Source organism: Pristiophorus japonicus, chromosome 10, assembly GCF_044704955.1.
Source record: "Pristiophorus japonicus isolate sPriJap1 chromosome 10, sPriJap1.hap1, whole genome shotgun sequence".
NCBI lineage: Eukaryota > Metazoa > Chordata > Chondrichthyes > Pristiophoridae > Pristiophorus > Pristiophorus japonicus.
In genome coordinates this window covers 197,731,232-197,754,008 of record NC_091986.1, presented here as the reverse complement: position 1 = coordinate 197,754,008, position 22,777 = coordinate 197,731,232, and the positions used below count along the sequence as shown (strand labels likewise).

General features: G+C 45.8%; 1 protein-coding gene across 1 annotated transcript in view; it reads left to right on the top strand.

Annotated features, from left to right (window-relative positions):
- The window catches only part of oca2 (oculocutaneous albinism II), a 692,205-nt gene that overhangs the window by 393,350 nt on the left and 276,078 nt on the right, over positions 1–22,777 (top strand). The window contains exon 14 of the mRNA XM_070891615.1: positions 13,537–13,669. Within this exon, the coding sequence (XP_070747716.1) occupies positions 13,537–13,669 (133 nt within the window). The remainder of the gene's footprint in view (positions 1–13,536; positions 13,670–22,777) is intronic.

Sequence of the window (22,777 nt, the reverse complement as noted above, 5' to 3'; positions counted from 1 at the left end):
AAATTTACATCACTTACAAAAAACTTTTAATTTGAGAACAGTTACAATAGGAACAATAATAATAATAACAGCAGCAGCAAAGAAAGGCTGCACCCATCTCTTTTCCACCTTATTCTAAGACCGCCCGCTGCGATTGGTCTTGGTGACTCCACCCTGCCTGCAGACGGTGGTGCAACATTTCTCGGGTTGGTACAAAGCTTATTCTTTCGAACATCTCGGGTAATGCGCACTTCTTGATGGGGAGGGGTGGCAGGTGGTAATATGTAGAGCTGGTCTGGGGATTGGAGTGGGAGTGGCAGTTGATTCTGTCAATTTGCACGGAGTCTGGGCTTATTACAGCAGCTCACTCCGACATTCCCTCCCTCATGTGCCCTGACAGTGTGTCACCTACCTGAAACATTCCCTCCCTCATGTTCACTGACAGCGTATCAGCTACCTGTGACATGCCCTCCCTCATGTTGGACAACAGTGTGTCCACTACCTGCAACATTCCTTCCCTCATGTGCCCTGACAACGCATCAGCTACCTGAGACATTTCCTCCCTCATGTTCCCAGACAGTATTCCCATTTCTCGAGAGAGTGTTCTTACTTCTCCCGACAGTCCCGATACCTCATCACCCACCCCACTGATGGTGTCCAGGAGTGGTCGTGTAAGGTCAATGCTCTCCACACTCATTGTCATCATCTGAACCACATCTGATAGATCCTGCACCTCTCCTTCCTCTCCTCACCCTGGGTGTGGCTCGCTGCATCCCACTGGGACCCGCAGCCTCAGATGGTGGTGCCCTGGGTGTGCCTCGGTCTGGAAGGTGGGATTGGAAAATGTTCTCCTTCAGGCTCGTCCGCGTTTGAATCTTCTTCATCAGGGTTGGCCTCAATTTCTGCAAAATGTAACAGAACAGACAAATGGTTAGCAGCAGAGGAGGGGGCAGGGTGGGTGGCATGAGTAGGCTCACACAGCGCAGGCAGCAGGCTGATTTGAAGGACCACGATGAATGATAGCACATTGCATCAACTGAAACGTAGCTGACGGAGACATCCCCATGAACCGAAGCAAGGCTAGCCCGCGCAGGACTTAACTTTTAGCAAAGCCAGACGGTGGAATTTGCAGGACTTACCCTCTCCCTCGAGTGTGGGCCCAGCTTGTGCAGTGGTGGTTGCTTTTCTCCAGGCAGGACCCATCAAAGCAGCAACCCTGTCTTCCAAGGGTGTCAGTGGCTGCAGATTTGCCGGGCCTCCTTCTGTTTGAGTTCTTTCCTGTTTGTTGTATGTCACCTTCCTCTGCAAAGATGAAAATATAACTTTTTAGAGAGGGTGTCTTTCTGTTGGGTGGGACATATACAGCTGGTCACATTTACAATTGCAATTCCATTGAAAAATGAAAATATTACTTACACTAACTACTTGACCAAGGTCCTGCCACTTTTTGCACTGGCCTCCAGACCTCGGGGTGGTCACCATTGCACAGTAATCTTCTGCAAGTTGGTTCCATCATTTCTTCATTTCTTTGGTGAAACCTTTGTGTGACCTCTGCTGGTGTCCAGCTCATTCCATCTGGCCTCAATTACAGTAACCAGTGCCTCCACTTCATCCTGTGAGAAATTCTTGGTCCTTGAGCATCATTGCATCTTGTATTGCAGCTCCGATTTTTCCAATGAGAATGAAAGTTTTCACACACAACTGGCTCTTTAAAAATGGCGAATGCAGACCGCGAGCTGTACTGGGCATGCGCGCCGATAGCAATCACGCCAAAAAAGTATTTTTTCTTCCGCGCAGCGCAGAGGAGAGGGTGCATAGTTTTTTTGGCGCCGACATTAGGCTCCACCCCTGAAGCTAAAGGACAGGCTGCGCGGCGCCAATTTCAAAAAATAGAACAGGAAAGCTTGCTACTTTTTTGGGGAGTAGTTGAGGCGAAGAAAAACGGACGTAACTCTGGCAGTACGCCAAAAAATGACATTGGGGAAAATTGAGCTCTTGGATTTATATAGTGCCTTTCACGACCACCGGACGTCCCAAAGCGCTTTACAGCCAATGAAGTACATGTAGTCACTGTTGCAATGTAGGAAATGCGGCAGCCAATTTGCGTACAGCAAACTCCCACAAACAACAATGTAATAATGACCAGATAATCTGTTTTTTTGTTATGTTGATTGAAGAATAAATATTGGCCAGGACACTAGGGATAACTCCCCAGCTCTTCTTCGAAATAGTGCCAGGGGATCTCTTACGTCCACTTGAGACAGCAGGCTTAATGTCTCATCCGAAAGAAGGCCCCTCCGACATTGCAGCACTGCACTGATCTGTCAGCCTAGATTTTTTTTGTGCTCAAGTCCCTGGAGTGGGACTTGAACACACTGAGCCACAGCTGACACATTTCACTGCACTGTACTTCATAGGCTGTAAAGCACTTTTGGATGTCTTGATGTTGTGAAAGGTGCTATATAAAGGCAAACCTTCCTTTCTTCTGCCTTTTCTCCTTCCTTCCTTCCCTCCCTACTCTTTTCTCCTTTTGTCTTCTCCTCTTTCATTCTACTTTTTCCTTCTCCTTTATCCTTCTCCTTCCTTTCTTTCCTTTCCCCCCTACTCAACCTCTACCACATTGATATCACCAGGTAGAAGACTGCTGCTAATCCTGTGTCTTGTATCTCGTCTACTTTATGTATATTAGTGTCGTTCTGATCAATAATTATCATTACTACCGGCAATATTAAAATGAACATCATACTTTATTGCAGGATACTCTTAAACTTCCCCTATTTTTCTGGCCACTCGCCTCTTTAAAGGGTAGACAGCCTGCTTCAAGGCCTCTGTTGTTTTTCAGATGAGCACTAGAAACTGCAGGGAGCTGAATGATTTATTTGCCTTGTGAGTTTCCTCTCCTTCCTTACGGAGAAGCACCTGGCTCGATGGCAACACCTCACCACAGTGAGATGCATCGAGAATCACAAGTCTGCAGGGGAGCATCATTGCATCTGTGGCCCAGCATTCCGTGGCCACACATGAGTGAGCTCGAGACTCCTCCTCCCATTTTACGATGGAATACTTCAGCGGAAATAATTTATGAGAAAAAATAGACGTAAAGTTTAAGGATTTGCATATGCAATCACAGGCCAATGATATGGAGGACACACAAAGCTGTGAGGCACAGCTGCTGCCACTGACTAAGACCTCACCTGCATTACAACAGGTAGCATCAGGTCTGGTCATCAAACCTGTAAAGTCCATACTTCATTCCTTGCATCCCTGAACTCGAGCAATGATAGAGGGGGAAAAATTCCATTGCGCACTGTTTGGGGGGTGGTAACATCCGGGAGGCGGGACAGTTTGTGCCAGGCACGGAAGTCCCGCCCCGCTCACTAAATTCGGGGAATGGCCTCCAAAAGGAAGTAGAGCCCAAAATAATGTGCTCCACTTCCTCTCTGGGGCGGTAGTGGGATGGACGGGTCGGAAGGGGGCACAGCACTACAAATCTGTGCCGCTTAGCGCTGACGTGTAGGAGGGGCTCTTCCCTTAAAGGGAAGGACCCAAGCTTCAAACTCTGCAGTGATGAAAGGGGCCTCCTGGACCACCGGGTGAGTGCCGGGCTGACTGATCGCGGCACGGGCCCCGCGTTCAAAGCAACAACGGGGCGCTCGGCAAGATCGGCCTTTTTTTTTGTAATGACCCACACCTTCCATTTAACATGCGCCCACAAATGGCTGCCCGCCCTGTATGCGCCCCCTGAACCTGTCGTTGGCATCGCCCGGTGCAGTTTCAGGGGGCAGTACCCAACTTAGGGCCCGGGGTGCTGTGCACGGTGAGGATGTCGTCATTGGCGGCACTGCGGAGCGGGGCGCTACGGGTTACCGCCGCCGCTAAACTCTCAGAATTTAGCGGGAGTCGTTAGCGGTGCCACGCCCGGTCGTAAAGTTGGTTGCGCTGCGTTAGCACCCCCGTGAGCGCTAACGGGAGGCGCAAACAACCCGAATTTCTCAGCCAAAAGTCTGGTCATTTTATTAAACCATCTAGGGATCGATATGTCACTCATCCCAGGGCTCCTTTTGTGTAGGTCTTGCCTTAATATCATACAGCACAGAAGGAGGCCATTCGGCCTAACATAGCCTTTTAAATTTTTCTGCTTCAAGTATTTTTTCAATTCCCTTTTGAAAGTTACCATTGGTCAAAGATACTAATATGTTTTTAGTGGCTCTTAAAATTAACTCGAATGTCATGGATTCTGATCAGAATTCACCTCAATGGCCCTGATCGTATCTCGGAGGTGGGGAGGAAGTGGGGGGGGGGGGGGGGGGCGGGGGTAGGGAGTAGTGAATAGGGAGCAAATTTAACGACAGGACTTGATTACCAGTTTTTGTCTCCATTTCCTGGTCGCAGCCAACCTGATTGAAAGGCACCAGGGCGTAACTGGGGAGCGGAGTGGAAGGACGGATCGGGAAGGAGACAGGGGGTCGGGGGAAAGATCGGAGACTAGAGGGGAGAACCGGAAGAAACTGGAAGTGGGCAGGTTGGGGTCGGGTTTCAGATTTTTAACATTTTTACATTCCATCTGACCCAAACCCGCCTGTTATTGGGGTTTAAAATTACCCCTCCAATGTCTCTGCTGCCACAAAGACTCAGATTTAACCTAACCCGGCCGTCGGGAAACTGGTGAAAATGGGGGCAACTCTGGTGTTACACCCCGCCCAATTTTACTCTCCACTACAGAAAGCAATATTGGGTGGGGTGTAAAACTACCATCCCCCCGATCCCACGGGTTTCACACTTGTCGAGTTTGGTTAAAATTACCAACAATGTAACTGGAGTATTTATTTCATTCAATTAGAACTATTCTGAGCTTTTTATACATACAGTTGAAAGCAATCATTCATTTTTTTCAAAGATATGTTTCTTGGGACCTCGCAATTCTAAATCAGTGCTCAGTACATGAATCTGCATCAGTGAATAGGCTTGTTTGCACTTCTGGTTCTCCACAAGGAAACTCCATCACTGAAATGGATCACTTTTATGTCACATTTAATACAGCTTATGTGCAAACCAAAAACAAGAATGCATCTATTAATGGCTGCATATAGTGACACCACAAGTTCCGGCCAGAATGGAGATGATTGGGTAATTGCCCCGTCAATCATGCCTAGATACTGCACTGCTGTGAGTGACTTGAGATTGACTTTAAGCACATCATTTGTATTATGTAACCATACTCCACTCCCTGCATTTTGCTGGAGAAATAATCTTGCTTTTATCGGGAGACTCTGCTGTAGTTCTGGTCATGAGTTCTGTTTGCTGCAGTTCATAGAGGCTCTATTTAAATAGACTCTGCTTGCTGCCAGTCCTGCCGTAAGTCCCGCCCTGTCTCCAACTCATTGGCTGACCTACTGGTGTCAATACTCACTTTGTTTATTAATATAGTGGACGTGGCAAGCAGAATAGATCAGATCTAGTTGAAAATCTGGGTAATGTTTAAACGGGACTGTCTCCAAATTAGTTCAAGTGTGAACTCTGCATCACATGTAGAGATGAGATTATTTTATGGTAGGAGCAATTTTGGAGGTAGATTTCAACAAGTTGATTCTGTCAGTTGGAAGTTGGATTTGTGATGTGGCTCTGGCAAAGTCAATGAGGTATTAAGCACTGAGGACTTGTTCTTAATGATTCCTGTTGTGCATTCTGGACTCTGGTGCACGCTCTTCAATGAAAATAAATGCATTTTTGTCACAGACCAAGGATCATTTAATGAATTTTGACTTTTCTGAACAACAACAACTTATATTTATATAGCACCTTTAACGTAGTAAAAAGTCCCAAGGCGCTTCACAGGAGTATTATGAGACAAAAAAATTGACACCCAGCCTCATAAGGAGAATTTAGGGCAGGTGACCAAAAGCTTGGTCAAGGAGGTAGTTTTTAAGGAGTATCTTAAAGGATGAAAATAAAAAGGGCAGCTAATAAAAACTATCTATATATCAGGGGCCCCCTATTCCACTTCCCTCCTCCATGTTTCCCTATTTTCTTCCATCACACAAAATCAGTTTGCTATAGCAAGGTGATGGGGTCTGGAGCGGTGAATCCATTGGGACCAGAACTGGCAGTAGGAACAGGAATAGGCCATATAGCCCCTCCACCCTGCTCTGCCATTCAGTAAGATCATGCCTGATCTTCAACCTCAACTCCACTTTCCTGCCCAATCCCCATATCCCTTGATTTCAAAAATCTATTGCTCTTAGCCTTGAACACACTCAACGATTCAGCATCCACAGCCCTTTCGGGTAGCGAATTCCAAAGATTCACAACCTTCTGAGTGAAGATATACCTCCTCATCTCATTTTGAAATGGCTGATCCCTTATCATGAGACTATGCTCCCTCGTTCTAGACTCTCCAGCCAGGGGCACCAATCTCTCAGCATCTCCCTTGTCAATCCCCCTCAGAATGTTATATACTTCAACGAGATCACCTCTCATTCTTTTAAAGTTCAGAGAATGTAGGCCCAATTTACTCAATCTCTCCTCATAGGAAACCTTCTCATCCCAGGGATTGATCTAGTGAACCTTTGTTGCACCACCTCTAAGGCAAGTATGAAGTTATTGGATCCGGACTGGCAGTGGGAACAGTGAAGTAATTGAGTCTGGACTGGCAGCAACAGCAGTAGCAAAGCCACAGGGTCCAAACCAATAGCTCTCCCATTAAAAAGAAAACTGTAGTCAAAGAAATGTGCTGGAAGTTATTTGAATGTAGACCAAGTTTCTCAGTCAAAAATGTGTAAAGTTTCAGCTGACATTTTAATCACCAGACTGGATAGGTACCTCTGGAGTTCCCCACCTCCAGATTGTGCTGAGTGAACTGATATCAGTCCTTGCTCCTACCATTTCATCCACTGGGAAGTGCACATGTCTGAATATCTGGCGAGGACAACAGCAAGTTGACTTATAGCACCTTCACCCTAAATCAATAATGGGACCTGGGAAATGACTAAACAGATCAGATTTGGCTGTCTACCCATATTGCCTGGGTCTTGCTTGAGAACTGCAGCCATTAGCATGAGGCTGTCACTGAGTCAGAAGAGAAGAGAACATTTGGAGAGAAAAGCATTAAATATGTGCAAAATATAGCACATCCCACTTATTTGAGATTTGTTTGTATTCGTTCATTGCTTAAAAGTTAATGAAAATTTTGTTAATATATACGTCAGTTAACATTCAGCAGTTTCATTGTCTATCAGATACCTGCCATATGTGGATACAATAACATAGTGGTTATGTTATTGGACTAGTAATCCAGAGATGTGAGTTCAAATCCCACTGCAGCTGGTAAATTTAAATTCAGTTAATTAAATATAATCTAGAATTTTTAAAAAAAGCTAGTATCAGTAATGGTGACCATGAAACTACCAGATTGTTGTAAAAACCCACTTGGATCACTAATGTTCTTTAGGGAAGGAAATCTGCCGTCCTTATCCAGCTGGCTTTATGTGACTCCAGACCCACAGCAATGCAGTTGACTCTTCACTGCCCTCTGAAATGGCGGCTCACCACCACCTTCTCAAGGGAAATTAGGGATGGGCAATAAATGCTGGCCTTGCTGGCGACACCCACATCCTATGTATGAATAAAAAAAACTTTCTGAAGTCGAGCGTTTTATATTGACCTCTGCTCCTAAGGAACCAACTGGCAGATTTTCATAGATTGGCAGCTAGGAAGACCCATTTCTCACTCGGTCTTTGCAACTGTCACTTTTCTGACTTTATCAACACATTATGACCTGACATCATCACATAGTGATGATTTTAGGAACATAGGAACAGGAGGCGGCCGTACAGCACCTCGAGGGTCCAAATGGCCTACTCCTGTCCCTATGTTCAAACCTGTTCTGCCATTCAATTAGATCATGGCTGGTCTGTATCTTTTCTCCATCTTCCCGCCTTCGTTCCTAACCCTTAATACCCTTACCTAACAAAAATCTATCAATCTCAGTTTTGAAATTTTCAATTGACTCCCAGCTGCAGCAGCTTTTTGGAAGAGAGAGTTCCAGATTTCTACTCCCTTTGTGTGAAGAAGTGCTTCCTGACATCACTCCTGAAAGGCCTAGCTCTAATTTTAAGGTTATGCCCCTTGTTCTGGACTCCCCCATCAGAGGAAATAGTTTCTATCCATCTACCCTATCAAATCCCTTAATGATCTTAAATGCCTCAATTAGATCACTATTTAATCTCCTTGCACTAGATATTTTCTGCATCTTGGCATTATCTTTTGATATTGTGATGTAATTGCGTTGTGCACCCAAAGTGGTTGCAGTTGTTCTGTGCTTGTGTAAGGGGTATCCGTGCTGTGTGAATGTAGGAGAGTAGTGCCCTAGGCTGCTCTCTGCAGATGCAGCCTGCAGTATAATAAAGCCTTTAGCTTAACGTTTTAAATACCGTTGTATTTTACCACAGTGATTTTTTTTTTTAAGTCCTCTGTCTTTAGATGCTTATTGTTGTAAGAACTTGTAGTTAATCACTGAGAAACATGTAACAGGATTAAATATTCATCAATGACATGTTTTGTTCGGATTGTAATTTGAACTAAAAAGATAAAGAAAGAAAGACTTGTATTTATATACTGCATTTCACTACCACTAGACATCCCAAAGTGCTTTGTAGAGGTACTTTTTGAAGTGTAGTCACTGTTGTAATGTATGATTTTTGCAGTGCGACAGCTGCAGGAAAAATGCAGGGAGCAGCGCCAGCCCTGATACATGGCCTTCTTCGACCTTACAAAGGCCTTTGACACTGTCCACCGCGAGGGTCTATGGAGCATCCTCCTCCGTTTCGGATGCCCCCAAAAGTATGTCAACATCCCCCGCCTGCTCCACAACGACATGCAAGCTGTGATCCTTACCAAAGGATCCATCACAGACCCAATTCATGTCTGGACTGGGGTCAAGCAGGGCTGCGTGAATGCCTCAACCCTCTTCTCAATCTTCCTCGCTGCCATGCTCCACCTCACAGTTGATAAGCTCCCCGCTGGAGTGGAACTAAACTACAGATCCAGTGGGAAGCTGTTCAACCTTCGCCGTCTCCAGGCCAGGTCCAAGACCACTCCAACCTCTGTCGTCGAGCTACAGTACGCGGACGACGCCTGCGTCTGTGCACATACAGAGGCTGAACTCCAGGACATAGTCGATGTATTTACCGAGGCGTATGAAAGCATGGGCCTTACAGTAAACATTAATAAGACAAAGGTCCTCCACCAGCCTGTCCTTGCCGCACAGCACTGCCCCTGGACATCAAGATCCACAGTGTGACTCTGGATAATGTGGACCACTTCCCCTATCTCGGGAGCCTTATATCAACAAGAGCAGGCATTGACGATGAGATCCAACACCGTCTCCAGTGCGCCAGTGCAGCCTTTGACCGCCTGAGGAAAAGAGTGTTTGAAGACCAGTCCCTCAAAACTGTCACCAAGCTCATGGTCGACAGGGCTGTAGTAAAACCCGCCCTCCTGTATGGCTCAGAGACATGGACCATATACAGCAGACACCGCAAGTCGCTGGAGAAATACCACCAGCGATATCTCCGCAAGATCCTGCGTTTCCCCTGGGAGGACAGACGCACAAACATTAGTGTCCTCATCCAGGCCAACATCCCCAGCATTGAAGCACTGACCACACTTGATCAGCTCCGCTGGGCAGGCCACATAGTCCGCATGCCAGACACGAGACTCCCAAAGCAAGCGCTCTACTCGGAACTCGTCCACGGCAAATGAGCCAAAGGTGGGCAGAGGAAACGTTACACCCTCAAAGCCTCTCTGATAAAGTGCGACATCCCCACTGACACCTGGGAGTCCCTGGCCATAGACTGCCCTAAGAGGGCATTCGGGAGGGCGCTGAGCTCCTAGAGTATCGTCGCCGAGAGCATGCAGAAATCAAGCGCAGGGAGCGGCAGGAGCATGCGACAAACCGGACTCCTTGCCCACCCTTTTCCTCAACGACTATCTGTCCCACCTGTGACAGAGATTGTGGTTCTCGTATTGGACTGTACAGCCACCTAAGAACTCATGCTAAGAGTGGAAGCAAGTCTTCCTCGATTCCGATGGACTGCCTATGATGTAGGTCATGCGGCAGGCATTTTGCATACAGCAAGCTCCCACAAACAGCAATGTGCCTCAGCACTGCACTGGAGTGTCATCCTAGATTTTTATGCTCAAGTCCCTGGAGTAGGACTGGAACCCACAACCTCTGACTCAGAGGCATGAGTGCTACCCACTGAGCCACAGCTGACACTGTCTTTCTAAAAAGATGGACAGTGCCCATTGAGCTAATGTTTGTATGAGTGCCAGTGTCAGACATTGGTAATTTTTCCTTAGCGACTCTTAATCCATAAAAAAATTTAAGTGTTGTATCTCGACATCTTTGAATCTCGTAAACAAAGAGTAAACTTAATTTTTAGTCTCAACATTTTGCAAAAAAATAAATTCATGCAGCTGAGAAATATTACTCTGAACTAAACAGTGTCGCGGAAGTTTAAATCTACATTGAAAAGGCTTTTCTTTTGCATCTTTAGGATTCAATGGGGGTGAAATTGCGCTTTTTATAGCGGGAGACTGCGCTCCACTTCCTTTGAGGGCCTCTAAGGGCAAGGGCGAGATTTATGCGGCAGATACTAAAAGTCCCGGCCCCAGAAGGTTTCTGCCCCAATCGGGGCAGAGGGCAATTTCACCCCCAATCTGTTTTGTTCCCCCCTGTACATTGATTTCTCCAAGCCGTGTACATCCTGTAGCCAACCTGCTCGCAGGCTGCCACCAGTGCTAGTCTGAGCTTGGCATTAGAATGTGTGTGACAGTGGACCAGTGGTAACTCACCCCCCTTTCTTTTGGGAGACTGCCTGCTCTCTGATCACCACTTCCTCACAAGGTGCTGTTGAGATCAGGAACTCAGAGACTTGAACACAAAATCTCGGCTGACACACCAGTGCAGTACTGAGGAAAGCGCTACACTGTTCAATGAGACGTTAAACCGAGGCCCCGTCTGCCGTTTCGGGTGGATGTAAAAGATCCCGTGGCACTATTTGAAGAAGAGCAGGGGAGTTCACCCCAGTGTCCTGGCCAATATTTATTCCTCAGCCAACATCACCAAAAAAAAACAAACAGATTATCTGGTCATCATCACATTGCTGTTTGTGGGTCCTTCCTGTTTCCTACATTACAACAGTGACTTAATTGGCTATATAGTGCTTTGGGATGTCTGGATGTCATGAAAGGTTCTATATAAAGGCACAAGCCTTTTGTTTTCCTTTTGAGTGATGTGAGAGAATTAAACCATTGTTTCCTCTTTCCCCAAAATGTGATACAACACATATATTGCGGTAGAATTTCAACTTATTGCCTCTTACCCTTTTAACAACAACAACTTGTATTCATATAGCGCCTTTAACATAGTTGAACACCCCAAGGTGCTTCATAGGGGCATTATCCAACAAAACGTGACACTGAGCCACATGAGATATTAGGGCAGATGACCAAAAGCTTGATCAAATAAATGGGTTTTAAGGAGTGACTTAAAGGAGGAAAGAGAGGTAGAGAGATGGAGAGGTTTGGTGTGGGAATTCTAGAGCTTAGGGCCTTGGCAGCTGAAGATGGCTGCCAATGGTGGAGTGATTAAAATCAAAGATGCTCAAGAGGCTAGAATTGGAGGAGCGCAGATATCTCCGAGGGTTGTATGGCTCGAGCTGGCTACAGCTTGAAAATCTACCCCTACATACTGGTTCTCCACTACTGGGCCAGATTAACTTCTAATGATTTTAATAAGAGATCCTACGAGACTACTCTTTTCCCATCAGTAAATAAATCGCAGTTGTATCAGAGGTACCAAATGGTTTGTGCAGGATTGAACAGCTGAATAACCAGCTGTCTAGAATGCTGCTTAGTATCACCATCAAAAAGACACATTCACGCCCCTAATCCTCCCATCTCATTGACCGGTGCTACTGGCAAAAAATGCATTATAAATTTTAATAGAGTCTGCAAGTATAAAAATTCCACAGGCATTCAAATCATTTGCTGTGTTTGTGCTATTTAAGGTGTTTTAAAAGAATGCTCTTCTGCCTTATTTTTCTCTCCTCTCCTGAAGTGTCGGAGTGCTGTTGGACTATTGTTCCTCGGAGGCCATTCGCCCTTCACTACTTTACCAATTCTTCACTGGTTTGTGTAGACAATGAGTGCTGCTAAACTACTCGACTGCAGTGGGCATTGCAACCTTTGCAGCCTAATTCTGTCCTCTCATTAAGCATCACAGCCTAATCCTGTCCTCTCCTGACATCCGCACACTTTCCTCCTGAGATTAGGAGCATTGGCATGGTTTGATTTTTTTTTTCTTCTTTCTAGCCAAAAGGCACAAAGGCCAATTGTAGCACCCTCTGACTGCCATCCTACTGTGTCCAGCACAAAACAAAAAACAAACCTGGAATCTTCCTTGTCTGTATTGGGTGGTACATGTAGAGTGCAAAAGCAAGGAAGTTATGATGAACCTTTATAAAACACTGGTTCGGCCTCAGTTGTGTCCAATTCTGGGCACCGCACTTTAGGAAGGCCTTAGAGAGGGTGCAAATAAGATTTAGAAAAATGGTTCCAGGGATGAGGGACTTCAGTTATGTGGATAGACTGGAGAAGCTGGTGTTGCTCTCCTTCGAGCAGAGAAGGTTGAAGGGGGATTCGAAAAAAGTGTTCGAAATCATGAGGGGTCTAGACAGAGTAGATCGAGAGAAACTGTTGCCATTGGCGAAAGGGTCGAGAATCAGAGGACACAGATTTAAGGTGGTTGGCAAAAGAACCAAAGGTGACATGAGGAAAAAACATTTACGCAGCGAGTGGTTGGGATCGGAAATGCACTGCCTGAAATTGTGGCATTCAAAAGTGAATTGGATAAGTATGTGAAGGAAAAACATTTTGCAGGGCTATGGGGAAAGGGCGTGGGAGTGGGACTAGCTGAAGTGCTCTTGCAGAGAGCTAGCATGGGATCAACGGGCCGAATGGCCTCCTTCTGTGCTGTAACCATTCCATGATTAATGGTAATAAGAGTACTCTATAGACAGAAAAAGAAAGACTTGCCTTTACAAAGTGCCTTTCATGATCTCAGGAGGTCCCAAAATGCTTTACAGCCAATGAAGTACTTTTGAAGTGTAATCATTGTTGTAATGTAGGAAACGTTTGGCATAAATCATTGCTTGTTTTTTCTGCCACTTACAGATGATTGGATTTGCTACTCACATTTTGTTGTTGTTGATAACAGGAGGACCTCAAATTTTTGGCTTGAAGCTCCCCCACTTCCCTCTGCTCCTTTAAACCCACCTCTTTGGCCGCCCTTCCTAGCATCTCCTTCTTTGTCTTGGCATCATCTTTCTGATCATGCCTCTGTGAAGTGCTGTGGCACACTTTTCTACACAAAGGCACTATATAAATGCAAGAAGTTGTTATTGTTTTGAGTAAAATGCCACATTGAAGATTTCCGGCATCACTTGACCCTTGCTGTATTTTGTTCTTTTTTCTTTCTCCCCTTTCTCGCCACAGGGCCTGGATTTTGCGGCATTTACCGGGCACATGTTTGTTGGAATTGCTTTGGTCCTTCTGGTGTCCTTTCCGTTCCTGAGACTGCTTTATTGGAACAAAAAGCTGTACAACAAGGAACCGAGTGAGTTTGTGGGTAAGTCATTTTATGGCGTTCTTATGTATCTTTTTCTTTCCCTCCCTCCAATTTGCGAACTGCCTTCACTGAGGGCACTGCCTCATGTTAGTGTTAGGGTGCAATTGGTGTGTGTCAGCATGCAATATGACTGTAGGGTGCGACACAGTTCATCAACACACCAGCCAATGGTATTTATCAGAAGCATAAGAACATAAGAAATAGGAGCAGGAGTAGGCCACCTGGCCCCTCGCGCCTGCTCCGCCATTTAATAAGATCATGGCTGATCTGATCATGGACTCAGCTCCACTTCCCTGCCCGCTCCCTATAACCCTTTATTCCCTTATCGCTCAAAAATCTGTCTATCTCTGCCTTAAATATATTCAATGACCCAGCCTCCACAGCTCTCTGGGGCCGAGAATTCCATAGATTTACAACCCTCTGAGAGAAGAAATTCCTCCTCATCTCAGTTTTAAATGGGCGGCCCCTTATTCTGAGACTATGTCCTCTAGTTTTAGTTTCCCCTATGAGTTGAAATATCCTCTCTGCATCTACCTTGACGAGCCCCCTCATTATCTTATATGTTTCGATAAGATCACCTCTCATTCTTCTGAACTTCAATGGGTATAGGCCCAACCTATCTCCATAAGTGAACCCCCTGATCTCTAGAATCAACCTAGTAAACCTTCTCTGAACAGCCTCCAATGCAAGTATATCCTTCCTTAAATATGAAGATCAAAACTGTATGCAGCACTCTAGGTGTGGCCTCACCAATACCCTGTACAGTTGTAGCAGGACTTCTCTGCTTTTATACTCTATCCCCCTTGCAATAAAGGCCAACATTCCATTTGCCTTCCTGATTACTTGCTGTACCTACATACTCACTTTTTGTGTTTCATGTACAAGGACCCCCAGGTTCCTCTGTACTGCAGCAATTTGCAATTTTTCTCCATTTAAGTTATAATTTGCTTTCTTTTTTTTTCTGCCAAAATGGATAACCTCACATTTTCTCACATTATACTCCATCTGCCAAATTTTTGCCCATTCATTTCGCCTGTCTATATCCCTTTGCAGATTTTTTGTGTCTTCCTCACAATTTGCTTTCCCACCCAACTTTGTGTCATCAGCAAACTTGCTTACATTACACTTGGTCTCTTCACCCAAGTCATTAATATAGATTGTAAATAGTTGAGGCCCCAGCATCGATCCCTGTTACTGTTTGCCAACCGGAAAATGACCCATTTATCCCGACTCTCTGTTTTCTGTTAATGAGCCAATCCTCTATCCATGCTAATATATTACCCCAACTCCATGAACTTTTATCTTGTGCAGTAACCTTTTATGTGGCACCTTATTGAATGCTTTCTGGAAATCTAAATACACCACATTCACTGGCCCTTCCTTATCAACCCTGCTCATTACATCATCAAATAACTCCAGTAAATTTGTCAAACATGATTTCCCTTTCATAAAACCATGCTGACTCTGCTTGACTGTATTATGCTTTTCCAAATGTCCTGCTACTGCTTCCTTAATAATGGACTCCAGCATTTTCCCAATGACAGATGTTAAGTTAACTAGTCTATAGTTTCCTGATTTCTGTCTGTCTCCTTTTTTAAATAGTGGGCTTCTTGACCACATCATAGGCAGTCCCTCAGAATCGAGGAAGACTTGCTTCCACTCTTAGAGTCCTTAGATGGCTGAACAGTCCAATACGAGAACCACAGTCCCTGTCACAGGTGGGACAGATAGTTGTTGAGGGAAAGGGTGGGTGGAACAGGTTTGCTGCACGCTCTTTCCGCTGCCTGTGCTTGATTTCTGCATGCTCTCGACGATGAGACTTGAGGTGCTCGGCGCCCTCCCAGATGCACTTCCTCCACTTAGGGCAGTCTTTGGCCAGGGACTCCCACCTGTCAGTTGGGATGTTGCACTTTTTCATGGAGGTTTCAGGGTGTCCTGTAACATTTTCTCTGCCCACCTTTGGCTCGTTTGCCTCTCTTGACCACACTGCTTGGAGATATGGCCCCGATTTTAAAGAGGGCAGTGGTTTGGGTATGATGCTTGCAAGCTCCGAAGTGTACCTGGACGTTCTGGGATGTGGGGGATTGGCTGGGCCTCATTTCCATGAAATTTCTCTGACTCCCTCTTAAACCCGGTTAGATCCGCTATCTTTCCACTGGGCGGGAGCGGGAATTTGACCCGTGGGAATGGTTGCTGGTAGTTGGGTTGGGGAGGGGCTTCTGGGTGCAATCGGAGGGAAAGGAGGTTTGCCCGGGACAAGGGAGGCCAAGGCACTCCTGCTCCTCCAGGCCCACAAGGAAAACCTAAAATACAATTTAAAAATTTACCTGCCTGGGTCTCTCCCGGCCCACAATTACCCTCCCGACAGGTCTAGGCTGACGGGGAAGCCTGTCACTGCAACCCTGTCCCAGCCTCTGGCTAAATTTGCCGATCGGGTCGCAACGGTCTCATCGGAACCCGATCTGCATATTTAAACAAGACCCCGCCAGCTTGGGACGGATGTCCTTGCCTGCTCAGAAAAGCAGGTTCACATCGGGACAGGGTGGGATGCAGCAGGATCAGAGGAGGTAAGGCTTTGTCCTCATTTTAACTGTGCCCCTGCCTGGTTTCCGCCAGGTTGGGGCGTTAAAATCGGAGTCAATGTTACCGGGAGCCCTATTGATGTGCTCCTATAACTAGCAGCCAACATCTCCCTGAAGAGCATTCATGTGCATATTATTACCTTAACTGATCCATGATTAAGGACTGCTTGTAATTACTTTGTAATTGCTCCTCATTTTCCTCAACCCACTGACTCTACCTCAAAAGTTTTGGCCAATTGAACTCTCAGATACGGTCAGAAGTCTTGAGGTAGCTGAAGGATTGGGACACTTTCCATCGTAACATGGGTTTCCCAAGTATTGGTGGTTATGCATGCTTTCTTATTAAGTGTGAGGTTGCGATGTATGGAAAGACACATTAAGCAAAGACCTTCCTTCTCTTGTTTCAATTTTTGACCCAGGAGTATTTACTCAAACTGAAAATAACAGCAACGATGAATAGTTAGAATAAGCTACGGTTAGCGAGAACGATTTGAGCCATATGACAAACAGGCACAGCACTGTCAGAGGGAAACTCGCAGTGACAGAAACCAATCTTGAACCAATGCGTATGGCAGGTGGAACGTGAAACAATGTGGGTGTGTAAAGAGAATGGAAAGGGGAAAAGGTCATGGGACTAAATGAAGAGGAACAGGCATCTCCAGTCACTTTAGCTCATTGAATTGGTTGGTATGTTGAAGATAGGAAATAAACAAGCAGATTTTCCCATTTTGCTTTGTAATTTGAAAGTACAGTTTAAAAAAGATTAAAGAGATTTTAGATCTTCGCACACAGCAGGGGAGGTGAATGTGAAACTAAAAACCGGAATTATATAATAGTTATGTGCCCTATTTATATCTTCATGGTGAAATGCAGGACAGCGGATTTTGACTCCAACAAATTGCATTTCACTCTACTGATGACCCTTGAACTCCAGACTAATGAGACCAGCTGAAGTCTATTCTCACTTCAGCCTTCCATCACAGATTGTGATAACGTAAATCTGAGCTGTCAAGGGATTTAATTGGGGACACAGTGCCACATTCTAATAACAGCCACAAATGAGAAAATGTACCAGACTCACAGTCAGCAACAGTCACCTGATGCATTCAGACTACTTAAAAAGCTAAAAGGTTGCTTTGGAGGCTACAGTTGTACTTTAAAAAAAAAAATAGAAAGACATTTCTATGTACTTCTCCAAGTGAAGGCCCAGTTATTCACTTAATGGGAACTCATCGTTTTTTTCAACCATCTGTGTTTCTATAGCAACGTTTCTGTTATGCTGATCTAATTCATTACAAAGGACACCAGTTCCATAAGTCCAGCAGCACTTTCTGGAACTCTTAATTGTGTCCTTTTTGTGTAAGGCACTGCATCAGAAAGTTAAAGAGAAAATTATCTTAAATTGCCTCTACAAATACTAAACTGCATCCTCGGTGAAAAATATTAATTGGCCCTGCATCGACTAATATCTTGATGGGTAAAATGTAGCCTAACGTAAACTACAAACTCTGTATTGATCATCTAAAGGGCAAGGCTAGAGTTTCTGCCCAATGACTGTAGGATGGGTTAAATATCTAACCTTGTGCTTTATATAGTGAATTACTTTTGAGGTGAGGTCATTGTCATTATGTAGGGAAACACAATCACCATTTTACACAGAGTAATGAAGTGAAGGTGCAGTTAATTTTGGTCATATGGGTTGAATGTTGACTGGAGCACCTCCACCAATGTGACACTCCCTCGTGACTGCACTCGACTATCAGCTTGGACTATGCGCCCAAGGCCTGGAGGGAGGGCTCAAAGCCATGACCCGCTCGCTTAGAGGGAAGGGTGCTACATTTTGTGACATCACACAGCCCTCCTCAACCGTTATCAAATCTAAAGTCAAACATAATAGGATATATAAACTCTCCCAGTGAAAAGTTTCTTTCAGGCTTAAGGTGTCTGGTTTAGTTATTTTGCCTACCTCGCAAAGATCGAAAATAATCTTATGAAGACTGATTATATAAAGCGTATTTTGGCAATACTATTTGATATACACCTCCACCTGGAGACTCCTAGACACTTACATCAATGTAATTACTTTTTTCAATTGGCCTCGGTCAACAAAATGTTTGCCGTAAAAATATAAATTTAATTTCAAATGATTTGATATGGGATGATATTCGTATTTGCACCGCAGACATTTGTGAAATGCCATAGATGCTTGCACTGATATTTAAGAGACCACCGTCTGAATGAACATCGTCTCCATTATTTTCTATTTGAGATTGTACACTTATCAGAGTAAATAATTCCTGAGGAAGTACAATGCATGTCATGAAGGGTCATCCATTTCTGCAGAGTTCTTTTTCAATAATCAATTTTATTCCTTTAAAAACAGAGTAATCCTTCTCTTTAGACACATTAATCACCGTGCAGCAACTTAACCTGAAGGGTGAATGCGGTCCAGTACTCCAAGAAAATTCTGCATTCAGTACATTTCAACAATTTTATAATGGCTTTGAAATATACACTGTGAAGATAGTAATGTCTGCAAGTTATATTTTACACAATTAAATGGAATTGATTTTTATGTGACAAGAATGTAAGATTGATATGGGCGGGTGAGCCTTCTGGCCAATCCCAGCTCAACAATCTAGAAGGACACTCCATCCAACTGTTCCTTAAGTTCTTTAAAGACCTTGGAGGGAGTGCAGAGGAGATTTACTAGAGCAGTGCCAGGGATGAGGGACTTCAGTTATGTGGAGAGACTGGAGAAGCTTAAGTTGTTCTCCTCAGAGCAGAGAAGGTTAAGGGGAGATGTAATAGAGGTAGTCAAAATTATGAGGATTTTCGATCGAGTAGATAAGGAGAAATTGTTTCCTCTGGCAGAAGGATTGGTAACCAGAAGACACTGATTTAAGATAATTGACAAAAGAACCAGGAGGGGAGATGAGGAGAATTTTTAAAATGCGGTGAGTTGTTATGATCTGGAACGCACTACCTGAAAGGCTATGCACATTGCAGCCAGCTACGTGGATTAGCCATCCAAAGGTTAATGTTACCACAGAGCGAAGGGAGTGTCCAGACATCCTAGAGACGCAGCTGGCCAATGCCATTTATAATACTTAAGTATCTCAATTGAAAACTGTTGATAGTCAAAGACAAAAATTCTTAATTTGGTTGCAAGGTATTCCTTATATTCATAAGATAATTATAATATTTCGACATAACTTTCTCCTCTTTCAACTTCACCCAGTGAGGATCGATTTCTAGTTATTTATCTTATGCATTGTCGCCTACCAGTGCAGTAAGCTGTCCTTGCAGGCAGCATGAGTCGAATAATTGGTGTTATCTCTGACCCGCACTCCCTGTGAGTGAGACCCCCACTGCATGTGCAAGTTGGTAGAATTAACCCAAAGGATTTTTACGAACAGATAAAGGCTACTCAGCTAGATAAGTTTATTTTCCATAAAGTCCACCTTGTCGTTGTTCGAGCAGTCAGTCGAGGAGGCGGGAGCTCGGAGCAGCGCGAGTCCGGGGTCGGCGAGAGGCCTAGAAAGGCCAGCGGGAGTCGAGCAGTTCGAGCAGTCAGTCGAGGAGGCGGGAGCTCGGAGCAGCGCGAGACCAGGGTCGGCGAGAGGCGTATAAAGGCCAGCGGGAGTCAGGCAGTTCGAGCAGTCAGTCGAGGAGGCGGGAGCTCGGAGCAGCGCGAGTCCGGGGTCGGCGAGAGGCCTATAAAGGCCAGCGGGAGTCGAGCAGTTTGAGCAGTCAGTCGAGGAGGCGGGAGCTTGGAGCAGCGCGAGTCCGGGGTCGGCGAGAGGCCTATAAAGGCCAGCGGGAGTCGAGCAGTTCGAGCAGGTCGAGGAGGCGGGAGCTCGGAGCAGCGCGAGTCCGGGGTCGGCGAGAGGCCTATAAAGGCCAGCGGGAGTCGAGCAGTTCGAGCAGTCAGTCGAGGAGGCGGGAGCTCGGAGCAGCGCGAGTCCGGGGTCGGCGAGAGGCCTATAAAGGCCAGCGGGAGTCGAGCAGTTCGAGCAGTCAGTCGAGGAGGCGGGAGCTCTGAGCAGCGCGAGTCCGGGGTCGGCGAGAGGCCTATAAAGGCCAGCGGGAGTCGAGCAGTTCGAGCAGTCAGTCGAGGAGGCGGGAGCTCGGAGCAGCACGAGTCCGGGGTCGGCGAGCGGCGTACCGGTGCAGCTACAGGGAGAAGGCAAAGATACAAAGGTGACGTCACAGCCTAGGGGGTAAGTGATTGGCTGGTGATTGGTGAGTAGTTTTTCTTTTTCTTCTTATATTGGTCAGTAACTTTTAACATTGTTATTACCAGTTTAAGTGTATCTAAGGGTTAAGACATGGCAGGAGAGCTCGGTCGGGTGTTATGCTCCTCCTGTACCATGTGGGAACTCAGGGACACTTCCGGTGTCCCTGACGACTACGTGTGCGGGAAGTGTGTCCACCTCTGGCTCCTGACGGTCCGCGTTACGGAATTGGAGCTGAGGGTGGATTTACTCTGGAGCATCCACGATGCTGAGAATGACGTGAGTATCACGTGTAGCGAGTTGGTCTTACCGCAGGGAAAGGGTCCACAGCCAGATAGGGAATGGAAGACCAGCAGGAAGAGTAGTGCAAGGAAGGTAGTGCAGGGGTCCCCTGTGGTCATCCCCCTGCAAAACAGATACACCGCTTTGGGTACTGTTGAGGGGAATGACTCATCAGGGGAGGGCAGCAGCAGCCAAGTTCATGGCACCGTGGCTGGCTCTGCTGCACAGGAGGGCAAGAAAAAGAGTGGGAGAGCGATAGTGATAGGGGATTCAATTGTGAGGGGAATAGATAGGCGTTTCTGCGGCCGCAACCGAGACTCCAGGATGGTATGTTGCCTCCCTGGTGCAAGGGTCAAGGATGTCTCGGAGCGGGTGCAGAACATTCTGAAATGGGAGGGAGAACAGCCAGTTGTCGTGGTGCACATTGGTACCAACGACATAGGTAAAAAAAGGGATGAGGTCCTACGAAACGAATTTAAGGAGCTAGGAGCTAAATTAAAAAGTAGGACCTCAAAAGTAGTAATCTCGGGATTGCTACCAGTGCCACGTGCTAGTCAGAGTAGGAATCGCAGGATAGCGCAGATGAATACGTGGCTTGAGCAGTGGTGCAGCAGGGAGGGATTCAAATTCCTGGGGCATTGGGACCGGTTCTGGGGGAGGTGGGACCAGTACAAGCCGGACGGTCTGCACCTGGGCAGGACCGGAACCAATGTCCTAGGGGGAGTGTTTGCTAGTGCTATTGGGGAGGATTTAAACTAATATGGCAGGGGGATGGGAACCAATGCAGGGAGACAGAGGGAAACAAAAAGGAGACAAAAGCAAAAGACAGAAAGGAGATGAGGAAAAGTGGAGGGCAGAGAAACCCAAGGCAAAGAACAAAAAGGGCCACTGTACAGCAAAATTCTAAAAGGACAAAGGGTGTTAATAAAACAAGCCTGAAGGCTTTGTGTCTTAATGCAAGGAGTATCCGCAATAAGGTGGATGAATTAATTGTGCAAATAGATGTTAACAAATATGATGTGATTGGGATTACGGAGACGTGGCTCCAGGATGATCAGGGCTGGGAACTCAACATTCAGGGGTATTCAACATTCAGGAAGGATAGAATAAAAGGAAAAGGAGGTGGGGTAGCATTGCTGGTTAAAGAGGAGATTAATGCAATAGTTAGGAAAGACATTAGCTTGGATGATGTGGAATCTATATGGGTAGAGCTGCAGAACACCAAAGTGCAAAAAACGTTAGTAGGAGTTGTGTACAGACCTCCAAACAGTAATAGGGATGTTGGGGAGGGCATCAAACAGGAAATTAGGGGTGCATGCAATAAAGGTGTAGCAGTTATAATGGGTGACTTTAATATGCACATAGATTGGGCTAGCCAAACTGGAAGCAATACGGTGGAGGAGGATTTCCTGGAGTGCATAAGGGATGGTTTTCTAGACCAATATGTTGAGGAACCAACTAGGGGGGAGGCCATCTTAGACTGGGTGTTGTGTAATGAGAGAGGATTAATTAGCAATCTCATTGTGCGAGGCCCTTAACTTTCCTCGCGTTTCCCCCCCCCCCCCCTCCTTCCCCCCCCCCCCCTCCCCTTCCCCTCCCCTTAGACCATGGTCCAGAACTTAAAGAAGGGTAACTTTGAAGGTATGAGGCGTGAATTGGCTAGGATAGATTGGCGAATGATACTTAGGGGGTTGACTGTGGATGGGCAATGGCAGACATTTAGAGACCGCATGGATGAATTACAACAATTGTACATTCCTGTCTGGCGTAAAAATAAAAAAGGGAAGGTGGCTCAACCGTGGCTATCTAGGGAAATCAGGGATAGTATTAAAGCCAAGGAAGTGGCATACAAATTGGCCAGAAATAGCAGCGAACCTGGGGACTGGGAGAAATTTAGAACTCAGCAGAGGAGGACAAAGGCATTGATTAGGGCAGGGAAAATGGAGTACGAGAAGAAGCTTGCAGGGAACATTAAGGCGGATTGCAAAAGTTTCTATAGGTATGTA